Genomic DNA, 13,908 nt, shown 5'->3' on the forward strand with positions numbered 1-13,908 from the left:
TAGAGACGGGGTTTCACCATGTTGACCAGGATGGTCTCAATCTCTTGACCTCGTGATCCACCCGCCTTGGCCTCCCAAAGTGCTGGGATTACAGGCTTGAGCCACCGCGCCCGGCCAGAAATAATTTTTCTAAAATACACCAATCACTTTTTTTTGGGGTTGGGGGGATGGTGGTGGTGAAGTGTTCTTTGCAAGTAGGTTAGACAGTGAGATGGATTGCACTGAACTCGTGTTCAAATAATCTAGTGAATAATGTATATCCTTAGGACATCTTGCTTAATGAATGTTTACTTTCCTAAAGCTGTTCGGGAAGTATTTTCTTAGGAGAGAATACCTTAGTCACAGAGGCATGTCAGTTTTTTTGAGACTGGATTTTGCTTTGCTGCTCACGCTGGAGTGCAGTGGCACAGTCATAGCTCGCTGGGGCACAGCCTTGAACTTCCGGGATCAATTTATTCTCCTGCATCAGCCTCCCAAGTAGCTGGGACTTACAGGGGGCAAGCCCTGACATCTGGCCAATATCTATTTTGTAACCAGATTTCTGGATCTAATTAAGTATACTCTGTACAAATGTATCATAATGTTTTCTTTTAAAAATATTTACAGTGGAAGTATGCAAAACCTAAGAGCTCAAGTGACTAGTGGTCTCCTACCGTTTCCAGAAGTGACTGTTCAAGCACTTGGCGAAGACGAAATAACATTAGAATCTGTGCTTCGTGGCAAGTTTGCTGCAGGTAAAAATAATGTTGCCAAACATATACTAATAACAATTGATTTGTAAGATAAATAATAAGTATATATTGTATTTTCTTTATTTGGAAGAAGAAAAAGCAGAACCTAAGATCTACAATTACATATATGACATGTATAAGCTCTTGAACACATTATCAGTGAACCTCTGATTGGGGGGTTATAGTTCATTTTTCCTTTTTGGAAATCCCATATATATTGTATCTTAGTGTTATCTGTGTTTGGGAAGTAGAAATAACATGCCACTAGTCTTTCTCGATAATTAGGAAGTTTTATTGTTGATGAATTTGGATTAGAACCTGAATAGTGTAATAAGTAGAAAAATCTAGGGCCCTTGGTAGTAAAACGTTTTCAGAAAATCTCATTTTCTAGTTTCATTCACCTGAACAAGATCTTATATGTAACTTAGATTGTATAATACATCAGACCATACTAAAGAAGCCTTCTCTTATAGATCTTGGTCTAATGAAGGATACTGCAGAAGACTGTTGAAAATAAGTTTCATAGCCATCTTCCCAGCAGGCAGACAGTAAAGCATATGTATCAGTCATTTTCTATTTACAGTGCTATTCTTTTGAATGTTAAAAGGAGCAACAATGCTTTTTACATGCCAGGCATTGTATAATGACTTTTCATTGGAGTAGGTATAAAACTTTTCTAAATAGCCACTGTTCTGTGTAACTGAGAATGAAATAGTTTATTTGATCCCAGTTACACAGTTAAGTATCAGAAAGGAGCTTGGATCCCTGGCATTCTCAGACCCCACACTGCCATGCTACTTTCTTAAACTGTGGCCTCCCTTAGCTATAAACTTACATATCCAACTTGGATGCTTGGTGGATATCTCAAATTTAGAAATAAAAGTTATCATTCATCTGGTTGTTCAAGCAGAAATGTGGGGTCTGTTCTTGATTCCCGTTTTGCTCACCTTCCTGTGTGTAATTCCTCAGCAAGCAAATCCAGTTAGTTATACCCCTAAGATGAATCTCCAGTCAACCCACTTTTCTCCGTCTAGTCACTAGGCTGGTGTCATCTTTTGCCTGCTGCTACTGTGTGCTTCTCCTTGTCCATTCTTTGCTTAGCAGCTGGAGTAGTATTTAAAAACATACCCAGATCACATAGTCACTGACTTGATTTAGACCCTCCAGTGACTTTATACATTGCAGGCAGAGTAAAATCCAAACATGACTAGTAGGCGGAAAAGAGGTTCTGATATTTCTTATTGTTAAGCTAGTTATGTCTTAATTTCTCAATTGGACTGTGAACTCTTTAGAGCTAGAATAATGTGTTATATTTTATAGCTTCCATAGCTCCTAGTTTAAATCGTTTAAGGTATAATAGAGTAGTTAAAGCATGAGTTTTGGAGTTAAACAGACCTGAGATCTACTTCTGGCTGTGCTGCTTTTTGACTTTGGACAGGTTAAACTGTATTAAGGTTTAGCTGTCTTATTGCTATATTGAGGTGTGATGAGGAATAGATGAAATAATGTATTCAAGCATATACCGTGGTGGCTTTTACTGAATGACTATTATTACAATGATAGTGCTTGATTTGTTTTACCAACTTGAGGATCACTATGTTGTATAAATGCTTAGATTTCATAATGAACATACATATTTATATTTAAATGAGCTAACTGCTATTTGTTGTGTATATACAGTATTAAAATAAGCAATTTTTTTTCATCTAGGGAAAAATGGACTTGCTTGCTTGGCTTGTGGGCCACAACTGGAGGTAGTAAACTCTATGACAGGAGAGCGGTTGTCTGCCTACAGATTCAGCGGAGTCGGCGAACAGCCCCCTGTAGTCTTAGCTGTGAAAGAATTCTCTTGGCAGAAGAGAACTGGATTTTTAATAGGACTGGAAGAAACAGAAGGGAGTGTTCTGTGTCTTTATGACCTTGGAATATCAAAAGTAGTTAAAGCAGTTGTTCTTCCTGGAAGGGTAGGTACTGTTTAAGATAACTGGACATTCTTTTTCAAAACTGAACTCCTGCTGGTTATACATGTGTTTACTTTGAAATTTTATTGACCAACAACATTTATAACTTGTGTACTGTTACGTAAATGTGTTACTCATAGGTAAAGTGTTTAGAATCAGAATGAGGCTAAAAATGATGTTATTCAAGGAACCTAACATTTAAAATGTAACTTCCTTATTGGTTAAAACATTCCAGAGTAAAAATAGCAATGACATCTAATGTTCTGATACTCTCTTTTTGTGACAAATATCATCTAAATCTTGTTCTTATCTCCAGTTGTGTTCTGTGAGGACACTCAAAGTTTATAAAAATGTATTCATTGCTATGTAATTTTTAAAATGTTTTTTCCTTTGGAGACTACAATCTTGGAGCATTATGGAAAATATATGCTAGATTCTCAAGATAAATAAATTGAACTTGGTCTGTGCTTTTGAAGAACTTATAGTCTAGTGAGAAAAGATGAATGAATAAGATTATAGCATAAATATAATGAATACTTTGATAAATGTAAGCACTTGGAACATGTAGAATGGATAATTTCTAAAGAGTTGGACATTTTAGATAAAGAGCCTGGCATGGAAAAATAATAGTACATGGAGCATTTGGGAAACTGGACTTAATTTAGAATGGCTGAAGAGGAGTAAGGGGAAGGAAAAAGTGGGGACAGAAACGGTGAGGATTCAAATTTTGAATGGCCTTGTTTGTAATTAGGGACTCCTTTGCAAGTCACTGGTAAAGTAATTTTCTTTTTTCTCTCTCTTTTTTTCTTGAGATGGAGTCCCACCTTTGTTGCCTGGGCTGGAGTGCAGTGTTGCAGTCTCTGCTCACTGCAACCTCTGCCTCCTAGGTTCAAGTGATTCTCCTGCTTCAGCCTCCCACATAGCTGGGATTACAGGCACCCACCACTATGCCTAGTGAATTTTTTGTATTTTTAGCAGAGACAGGGTTTCACCATGTTGGTCAGGCTGGTCTCGAACTCCTGACCTTGTGATTCGCCCACCTCAGCCTCCCAAAGTGCTGGCATTACAGGCATGAGCGACCACACACAGTCGATATCACTCTTTTAAATAAAGTTTAGGCCTCTTCAGTCTTTAAGGTATAAAGAGGACTTAAAACACCTTTTTTGTGGATGACGGGTTGATGGGGTGCAGCAAAACACCATGGCACATGTATACCTATGTAACAGACCTGCATGTTCTGCTTATGTACCTCAGAACTTAAAGTATAATAAAAAATAATTTTTAAAAAATCTTTTTTATTTATTTTTTTAAAGAGTAAACAGTAAATTTTTCTGGAATGATTAGTTTTTACTCTTATAAGAAAAGGCTATATAATCCTAGAGTAGCTGTTTAAGAGCTTTAAAGTGAGAACAATTTAGGTTTGAGTTTTATGCTTAATGATTTTACGGCTTGAATAACTAGACTAACTTTCTAAGCCTCGAGTTATTTCATCTTTAAAGAGAGATAATCACACATAGCCTACTATCAAAGCGTTGTCATGAACATTAAATGAGCCAGTTAACACAATGCCTGGCATATAGTAAGCTCTCAGTAAACATCAATTGTTAGTCCAACTGCATGATTCTTATGTATTGAATAGTGTTATAATTTCTAATATATCTGAAGATTTCATTATTCAGATCACAGGTATTAAATGCAGATTTATTCTATATTTAATAATGCTTAAATCCATTACAACTGATAACCTGCTTTAACTTAAGTTTTTTGTGCTGTTATAATTGTATTTTCTCACTTTGCAGAAGAAAAGCAAGTTACGTATTATGTTTTCTAGGTAACAGCTATCGAACCTATAATTAATCATGGAGGAGCCAGTGCAAGTACTCAGCATTTACATCCAAGTCTGCGATGGCTTTTTGGAGTGGCAGCTGTGGTAACTGACGTTGGACAGATCCTTCTTATTGACCTATGTTTGGATGACTTGTCATACAATCAAAATGAAGTCGACGCATCAGGTAATCAGTTTTTTACTTGAAACCAAAAATTGAGCACCTGGATATTCTGATGCAGTATTTTTTAAAGTAGCCAAAATTTTTTATAGCAGCTGGAGTAAAATAAAAGATACCTTCCTGTCTATTGAAAAAAGGTATTTTAAAATCTTTTTTCTTCTGTTGTTTGATTCTGAGCACAGTGGATACTTCTTGCATAAGATACTGTTTTGTTGATCAAGTGTTCATATGTTCTCAACTAGGCCTTGAGAAAGGTAGTGATAATTGATTTCATTCGGTTCCGTGTATATACCTGAATAAGATCTAATCGTAAATGAATGCTGGAATAAGGGCTAAATATAAGAAATCTTCATTCTTATTAGCCAGTATGAAATTATCCTGCAATGTAGGATCTTATATAGTGTTTTTGACATATCGTTTATGTTTCTATGGTAACACCAAGATAGAAATAAAATAATAGGGAATAACAGAGTGATTGAAAGTCTTTCTCACAAAATAACACCTAAAATAGAAGTAATGCTATTCAGATTCAAAGAAAATAAAACAATTTTTCTCCTTTAAATGCTTATATTTATAAAATTAACATTTTTTTCAAGTGCTTTCAGTTTTTGAAAATTATGAGACTGGTTTATGTAGAAAGGAAGAGCTAACCTAAAAATGTGTATTTTACTCTTAATTTTTAGAAAAGGACTGTTTGACCCTGAAACAATTTTGACTTTGACTTTGTGAGGACATTCTTGGTTTTTAAGGCTAGAATCTCAGTGTAGCTCTTTTTATTTATCGATCAGCTCAGAAATAGGTATATTTTTAGAAAAGGACTATTTGACCCTGAGAAAATTTTGACTTTGACTTTGTAAGGACATTCTTGGTTTTTAAGACTGGAATATCAGTGTAGCTCTTTTTATTTATTGATCAGCTCAGAAATAGATACAAACTGTCAATATTTTATCTAGTTTATAATGTACGTAACTAATAAAAATTGTCCGTGTATTAAAAAAATTGATTAAAACTGCTATTGGTGGCTGGGCGTAGTGGCCCACATCTATAACCCCAGCACTTTGGGAGGCCAAGATGGACAGATCACTTGAGGTCAGGAGTTTGAGACCAGTCCAGCCTGGCCAACATGGTGAAACCCTGTCTTTACTAAAAATACAAAAATTAGCCAGGCATGGTGGTGTTTGCCCATCCCAGCCACTTGGGAGGCTGAGGCGCAGGAGAATCGCTTGAACTGGGAGGTGGAAGTTGCAGTGAGATGACACCACTCTAGCCTGGGCAACCAAGCGATACTCAATCTCAAAAAAAAAAAAAAACTATACCTAACAAGAAATGGAAGGGCCAAAATCATCTGAACAAAAATATGCAGAATCCAACCTGAAAAAATTAGATTTGGCAGAAATAATGGTCATACATGCACTTTAAAAAAATCTTCATAGATAGAAGCTATACCTTAAAATTTGATATGTATACAAACCTGATTGATTAATAAAGTTTTTGCATGATGTTTAAATGAAAAGAATTGATTAGCAAAAACAATAAAAATGAATTTGTAGACTATTAGAAATGGTTTGACTGCTCTTTATAGAAGATCAATCAAAGAATTAAGTAGGCTTGCTGGGCTTTTGTTTCAGAGTGTATTTTGTGGTTAGTTTAGGTGTAAGGCTAATTAAATGCTTATATTCATAATGAAAATTCCCTTCAAGTCAATATGGGAGTGTTAAAACATTTCGGAGGTTGATAATCAGTAGGTGCACAAGGATAATTATATAACGAAAGTCTCTGGATTGTGATCACAACCATTTCCCAATTTTGACATTTAGCAAGCACTTGAATTTTATAGCGCAAAAAATTAAGCTTTTGTTTACAAAAGTAATTTATGATTACAACTGTTGAAGCTTCACTGAAATACACCAAGATAGGAAACGAAGTTCCAGACATGCAGTATGCTGCAACTTCCCCAGACTTAACCACTTTTCTTATATATCTTTCCACATCAGAACACATAGGGTTTACCCGTTTCTTTTGAGTAAGTTCGTAGTATCCCATTGTGTGAACTGTTGATTGTTGCAAAATCTGATCACTTGTTCTCTGAAAAGGACATCAGAAGCAGAAGTGATTTGGAGGTGAGGGCTCTGCTCTAGGACAGTGTGATGTGTTTTCCCCTTTTATAACAATGAGAAAATCTGCTCTTGCACAGTGGTTATATTAATATGTGGGTCTGAATTTTTTTCTTTTTTTGTTAAAGATTTTATTTAGACATCTTCAGATAGAAGAACATAGGAGTTCCTGTATTCCTGTTACCCAAATTCAAGTTAATTTCAACATTTACCATACGTGTATCTGTTTAATTCATTCCTCTTTCCTCCTTTACCTCTTCTCTGCGTTAGTTTAAAGCAAATAGGGATATTTTATTACATAGTAATAATGCCATTAATTCCTAACATTAATAACACTTCTTTGGTATAGTCTGATATCTAGTCTATAATCAAATTGATGTGATTATTCAAAGCATCTTTTTACATTCCAATTGTTTGGATTGGAAATCAGACACAGTCCACACATTAATTACATTTGACAGTTATGTCTCAAGTCTCCTCGAATGTACAATGTACAGCAGTCCTCTTTCTGCCCTCTCTGTTTTTATTTTTAGTACCATTGACTTGCTGAAGAAGTTAGTTCATAGAATGTTCCACATTTTGGAATTAACTGTGGTTTCATGTTATATCATTTATATTTTCGATCTTCTGCAAATGTAAATTAGCTCTGGTTCTAGACTAAGGTTTAACATTTTGCCAAGGTACTTTGGAAGTGCTGAGTAGTTCTATATTGTATCACATCAGGAGACATAGTGTCTAGTTGTTTCAATTAGTGATCAGTGGATTGATGTGATGACAGCATGATTCATCCTTTTTAAAGTCTCTCATCAACCTTTAAACTAGTGGTTCTCAGTGAGTGGTGGGTGGGGGTGAATTTTGTCCTCCAGGAGATGTTTGGAAATATTAGAAGACATTTTTGATTGTTACTGCTGGAGGGAGATGGTGCTACTTGCTACTAGTAGTTAAGAGACTAATGATATAGCTTAGTGTCCTATAGCGTACAGGATAGCCCTCAGGTAGTCCCCCTTATCTGTGAGGGATACATTTGAGACCCTCAGTGGAGGCCAAACCACAGATAGTACCGAACCCTGTACACATTATGATTTTTCCTTAAGTCAAGAACTCTCACGGCCTCATTTAAAGGAAGCACTTTACAGCTTCTCTGGTATATCTGAATTGCCAGCATGACTGCTTTTGTGCTTTAGGGCCATTGTTAAGTCAAATGAGGGTTACTTGAACACAAGCACTATAGTACTATGACAGTTGATCTGATAACCAAGATGGCTACTAAGTGTGGCATATACAGTGTGAATACACTAGACAGAGGAATTTATGTTCCTTTGATGGTAGCAGATTTCATCACACCACTCAGAGCGGTATGCATTTTAAAACTTAGGAATTTTTTTATTTATAGAATTTTTTGTTTAATGTTTTTGGACCATGGTTTACTATGGGTAACTGAAACTGGACAGCAAAACTGCAAATAATGGGAGGGAATACTGTAATGCCAAAATTGCAAATACTTGGAACTAATTGTTTCCTTAAGAGTCTTGGATAAGTCACTTATTTCATTAAAGGCTGCAAAATGATGATTTTATGTTCTGTCAATGTAAAGAATAATTTTCTCATTAAGTAGGGCTTTTTGGTCACTCTGCAACAATGTGTACAGAACAGGCAGGATAAATGTTTATTATTTCATAAGTACTAATTTTCAGAGTAAATGGGTGATACCAAGTTACTTCCAATGGTTCAATATAAGGTCTTTTGTAGGTGGGGAGTGTAGGCTTCTCCCTCACCCCACACCCCTTTTTGAGGGTTAGCATATTTAATGTGTTTCATTAATTTTATTGTTTTTGATGCCCAAAATGTCCTGTCTTTGGTAATGAGAGCCCCTTCATGTTGTCGATACATTCCCTTTCATCTGTGATTCCCTTTCATCTGTGATGCTTCCTAGATTACTGGCATAAGATGTACTGGGCTCATTTTATGTATTTTCCTCCCCATGACCTGCAGTCAGCCATTGCTCCAATGAAAGTATTAAGGTAGCAGTTCTTAATTTCAATAAAGAAATAATCAGTTTTATTTATTGTTAGGCATAAAACAGTTCTACCTTTGATAAAATTTGAGATGTACTGAGAGAATTTTTTTTTGTTTTTTTTGAGACAGAGTCTCACTCTGTCGCCAGGCTGGAGTGCAGTAGTGCAATCTTGGCTCACCGCAACCTCCACCTCCTGGGTTCAAGCAATTCTCCTGTCTCAGCCCCCCGAGGAGCTGGGACTACAGGCATGTGCCACCATGCCCAGCTAATTTTGTATATTTTTAGTAGAGATGGGGGTTTCACCATGTTGGCCAGGATGGTCTTGATCTCTTGACCTCATGATCCACCTGACTCAACCTCCCAAAGTGCTGGGATAACAGATGTGAGCCACTGCACCTGACTAGAGAGTTTTTAAAAATTTTATAATTAAATGTATTTTTTAAATTTTAGCATTTAAATAGTTAAGGATGGCAGTTTTCTAGTTTAACATACTTTTGTTATCACTAAACTTTTAATTTCGGTTACCTTCATTTAACTCAGTTGACTTCATTTGTAGCTTGAATAATGGATGACACATTTGTTTTTAATGCTATATATAGTTTTTTAACTGCATTTGTCTTGTCTAATTTGTGTTTTTAGATCTTGAAGTTCTAACTGGTGTCCCAGCTGAAGTACCGCACATTAGAGACAGTGTGATGAGAGAAGGGCGCCATCTGTGTTTCCAGTTAGTAAGTCCGACAGGAACAGCCATTTCAACTCTTAGCTACATCAGCAGGACCAACCAGCTTGCTGTAGGTTTCTCTGATGGTTATCTAGCACTCTGGAACATGAAAAGCATGAAAAGAGAGTAAGCGTAACTTTTTCCCTTATTTGATTATAGGTAGTCTCTTTTTGCATATAGCTTGTGTTCAGTTACTAATATTTGAAAATTAGCATAGTGAAAAAAGGGTGGGTAGATTAATGTTTGAATGATTGAGTATGACTAATTTTTCATGGCATTAAATCAATTTGAATACCATAAAGGAGTGACTTAGCACGTGAATTTAGCTCGATTTTTTTTTTTCAGTGTTTACTTAAAAGGCATTACAGTCATTGTGTTTAATAACATGCTAGTATGACTTTGTAACTTTACAATGTTTTGGGAAACAACAGAACTTCTATAAGAAGGATGGCTCATAAAATTATACTGCATTTTGATAATGCCCTTTAAATATTTAGATACATAAATACTTAGCATTGTGTTATAGTTGTCTGCAGTATTTAATACAGTAACATGCTATACAGGTTGGTAGACTTAGGAGCAACAGGCTATACCATCTAGCCTAGGTATATACTAGGCAATACCATCTAGGTTTGTGTTACCAGACTGCATGATGTTCGCACAATGGCTGAATCCCTAATGAGCATTTCTCAGAACAGATCCCTTGTTGTAAAGTGACACATGACTGTGTTTGTATAGTATGAGTTCTTTCAGAAATACCTTCCCAGTAATTATCTATGGAAAGTAACAGCTTAAAAAATATTCTCGGTTGAGAGGAAAAAAAAGATTCTTAAAAATCAAAATTACAAAATACTTGGATTTCCAATTTTTTATGCTTTAAAAAAGTCCCCAAAATGTAATTATATCGATACTTTGTAGCTACGTTAATTTTTGTTAAGAGTTAAGTAGATGCCTCTTTCGCACTTGTCAGTTTATTTCTTTCTCCATTTTTCCTGAGGCATAATGCTATGTTCTCTTGAGTAATTTATTTTATGGGAAGTGCATCTCAACTCTCTTTGCTGTTATCCTTTTATCAGCTCTTGCCTTTGAATTTGCTTCTAAAGAAATACCTGGAGTACCTGGCTTCTACAGCAGTGCTTTCTTTAACGCTATCATCTCTTGGTCAGTTTTTGCTTTTTTAGGAGTTTATGGGGACTCTTCAGTTTCTAACTCATCTTCTGTTGTAGTAGTGGGGGAACTGACACTAAACCCAAGCAGCTGAAAAGTGTTATGGCAGTATCTCATCTCTTTGTAGTGTACCTTTTGTGGGTGAGCAATATGTAGTGGTGTATGTTGAATATGTCTCTTAGGACCAGTTTACACATACCTGAACGCATACACTTTAGTAATTCTGACTCTTCCCAGCTCTGTCTCTGGGGAATGGGTGCCATGACTATGGTCTTGATGTCTTGTCCCCTGTGTATTTTTGCAGATAAGATGACTTGGCCATGCCTCACAGTTCACTCATTTTGAGGGACTGTATCAACAGTTGGTTGCTTAACCCAAATTCTTACTTGATGTACCTTTTTCCTTCTATAAAATAACTTAAAAATATGAAATGTACTAATTTGTCTGTTTCAGATATTACATACAGTTGGAAAGTGGAAGAGTTCCTGTATATGCTGTCACTTTTCAGGAACCCGAGAATGATCCTCGTAATTGCTGTTATTTGTGGGCTGTTCAGTCTACACAAGATAGGTAGGTCTGATATATATGATTTTTAAAAACTAGTCAAAAATAGAACAGGTTTTAATTTTTCTTGGAAAGCTTTGCACTTATGTAGTCTTTTTTAGTGAAGACAATTCTTTCAGTGAATTAGTGAGTTGTAGTTGAAGTTGTTTTAAAAGTTAAATGGTTGTTTCTACATGCTTGAATAATTCTGAGGTATCAGAAGAAATTGTGCTTAACTTATTTGCATGTTTTTCACAGAATAAGAGAACCCTCCAAGTATGCTGCTCTCTTGTTCTTAGTCTCAGTACCCTGCTCTCTTATTCTTTTAAGTGTACTTGGAGATTGAGAACAAGAGAGCTAGGTACTCAGCAGTGGACTGAGGACTGAGAAGTGCGGTGTGAGGAACTTGAGGAAGGTGTGTTATGCTAGAAGCCAGTAAAAGAATTAAGAACTAGTAATAGGAGTTATTAAAAGGGATCAACTAGTAATAAGATTCAAATTCAGATGATGCGGCTCTGGAATCTGTGCTCTTAACACTTACTGCATGCTTCATGCTTGAGTACTGCAGGGTTCTAGTATCTTCACTTTGTGTCTTTATTGTATAGGCCTCATCTTCGTGGTCCTGGGCAACATCCACGTTTTAAAAAATTTTTCCCCCACCCTTCCCCCAACCGCCTTTTCTCCGCCCTACACTGCCCACCATCCTTTGAACATCTGCATTTTAAGTAAAAGAATACCAAGATGGAGGAAGAGACCAGGACAAAGGCACAAAGGACATTTTGTCCATTAAGGAAGGTTCTCTGAGGTTACCATGGGATAATTCTGTTTTCACCTGGCCACAACTTTACTGCAGGGCTACTGCACGTAGCTGCAAAGGAAGCTGAGAAATGTCTTGGAACTTCAGGCAGCCATGTGTCTAGAGTACGCCCATTGAGGAAGGAATATTTAAGAAAGAATATTTGAGTAATCAGTCTTTGCCACTTAAGATATCACCTACAGTATGCAAACAGCATCAATTTAGTTGATTAGAATTAATGAAAAATATAAATCAGTTATTTCAAAGGATTACATTTTATGAAAACAACCAAATAATACTAAATTCTTCACAGTGATCTTAGTTTTGTCACATGCTGTCAGCATTGTAAGCAAACTAAACTCACTTGGACAGTAAGAGATGTTTAATGTATTAATATATTTAGTGCATTTTGGTTAATTTCTGTTTCAGTGAAGGGGATGTTTTGAGTTTGCATCTGCTGCAACTGGCCTTTGGTGATAGAAAGTGTTTGGCATCAGGACAAATCTTATATGAGGTAAATGGTTATTGTACTATGGGTTTATATTACCATTTGGTTGTTTTTCTATTTTAAATATGTTGTCTTTATTTCAAGATATTGAAAAGCTATTCTGATATCCAAGTTAATATTGTTTTCATAATATAGTAGAAGTAGTATTGTTAGAGATCTTTTATTTCTAGATCAGGATATCCAATAGATTAGAGATCTGTTTTACTTATTTACCAAGGTAGCACTATTAACTTCTCATGTGTCATTTTCCTCTACAGTGAGGGAACTGGAGTAGACTCAGGCTTGTAGCTTAATTGATACCCAGGAAAAATAATTGGACTTCGTTGCTCTAACATACCAAGCATTAAGCCATGGGGTGATTTTTGTAAGAGGGTATATGCATCTAGACTTTTAGATGGCAACTTGTTTTTCTGGCTGAATTTCTGAGGAAGTAGTGGGGGTGCTGCTAATAGCCATGTTTTGTACACCCTCACATACCTGTCTCTAGAACTGATTTTTCTTAACCTAATGTTTGAGGGGTATATAAATTGGTTTCAGAGAATCCATAAACCCCCTGAATTATGTATGGCATTTTTATGATGATGCATTTTTATGGGAAGTCTCAGAGCCTTTTGTCAGATTCCTAAAAGTATCAATAAGCTTAAAAAAAAAAAAAAGGCCTAAGAATTAAGAATTTCTGTGAGAACACAGCTATAGGATTGCTGGTCTGGGATGTATGCATATATAATTTAGATTGTTATTCCAGTTTATACATCAACCAGTAGTGCATGAGAGCTTCTTTCTTTAATAACAACTCTAGAAGACTTGTTGGTAATTATTTTTGAGAGACTAAATCTCACTTTTTATTTTAAAGTATATAAAATTTTAGAGGCTTCTCCTGTGATTTGTTCTCTTCAGTCTAAAACTGTTTTCTTTGTATTGTGTGAACAATCTTTAAATTTGGAGAATATTTAATTTTAGAATGGCCTTTTGCCTAGAATCAGATTAATATTTGTGTGCATTTTATGTTATAGGGGTTAGAGTACTGTGAAGAAAGATACACTCTGGACCTGACAGGTGGCATGTTTCCTTTGAGGGGACAGACGAGTAATACCAAATTGTTGGGATGCCAGAGTATAGAGAAATTTCGATCTCACGGTGACAGGGAGGAAGGCATGAATGAAGGTTAGTTAAAGTACTCTTAATTTTGTCATGTGAAGGCTTGATTTAAGATTTATGACAGGTATTTTTTCTAGATTTCATACTCCTGGCAGTTAAGAAAATTAGTAATTATAGAATTTATTCAGATCTATATGAGATACTAGATATTTCTTGCTCCCCAGATTGCTATGGAGAACTAAAAAA

The 13,908-nt window shown here is 35.8% G+C and overlaps 1 protein-coding gene across 1 annotated transcript in view; it reads left to right on the forward strand.

Moving 5' to 3' along the window:
- The window catches only part of AHCTF1 (AT-hook containing transcription factor 1), an 86,266-nt gene that overhangs the window by 10,434 nt on the left and 61,924 nt on the right, over nucleotides 1-13,908 (forward strand). The window contains exons 2-8 of the mRNA XM_017531961.1: nucleotides 607-734; nucleotides 2,442-2,695; nucleotides 4,524-4,704; nucleotides 9,469-9,676; nucleotides 11,171-11,287; nucleotides 12,486-12,570; nucleotides 13,578-13,728. Coding sequence (XP_017387450.1) covers nucleotides 614-734; nucleotides 2,442-2,695; nucleotides 4,524-4,704; nucleotides 9,469-9,676; nucleotides 11,171-11,287; nucleotides 12,486-12,570; nucleotides 13,578-13,728 — 1,117 coding nt within the window. The 5' untranslated portion in view covers nucleotides 607-613. The remainder of the gene's footprint in view (nucleotides 1-606; nucleotides 735-2,441; nucleotides 2,696-4,523; nucleotides 4,705-9,468; nucleotides 9,677-11,170; nucleotides 11,288-12,485; nucleotides 12,571-13,577; nucleotides 13,729-13,908) is intronic.

Source organism: Cebus imitator, unplaced genomic scaffold (genome assembly GCF_001604975.1).
Source record: "Cebus imitator isolate Cc_AM_T3 unplaced genomic scaffold, Cebus_imitator-1.0 Scaffold75, whole genome shotgun sequence".
NCBI classification, from domain to species: domain Eukaryota; kingdom Metazoa; phylum Chordata; class Mammalia; order Primates; family Cebidae; genus Cebus; species Cebus imitator.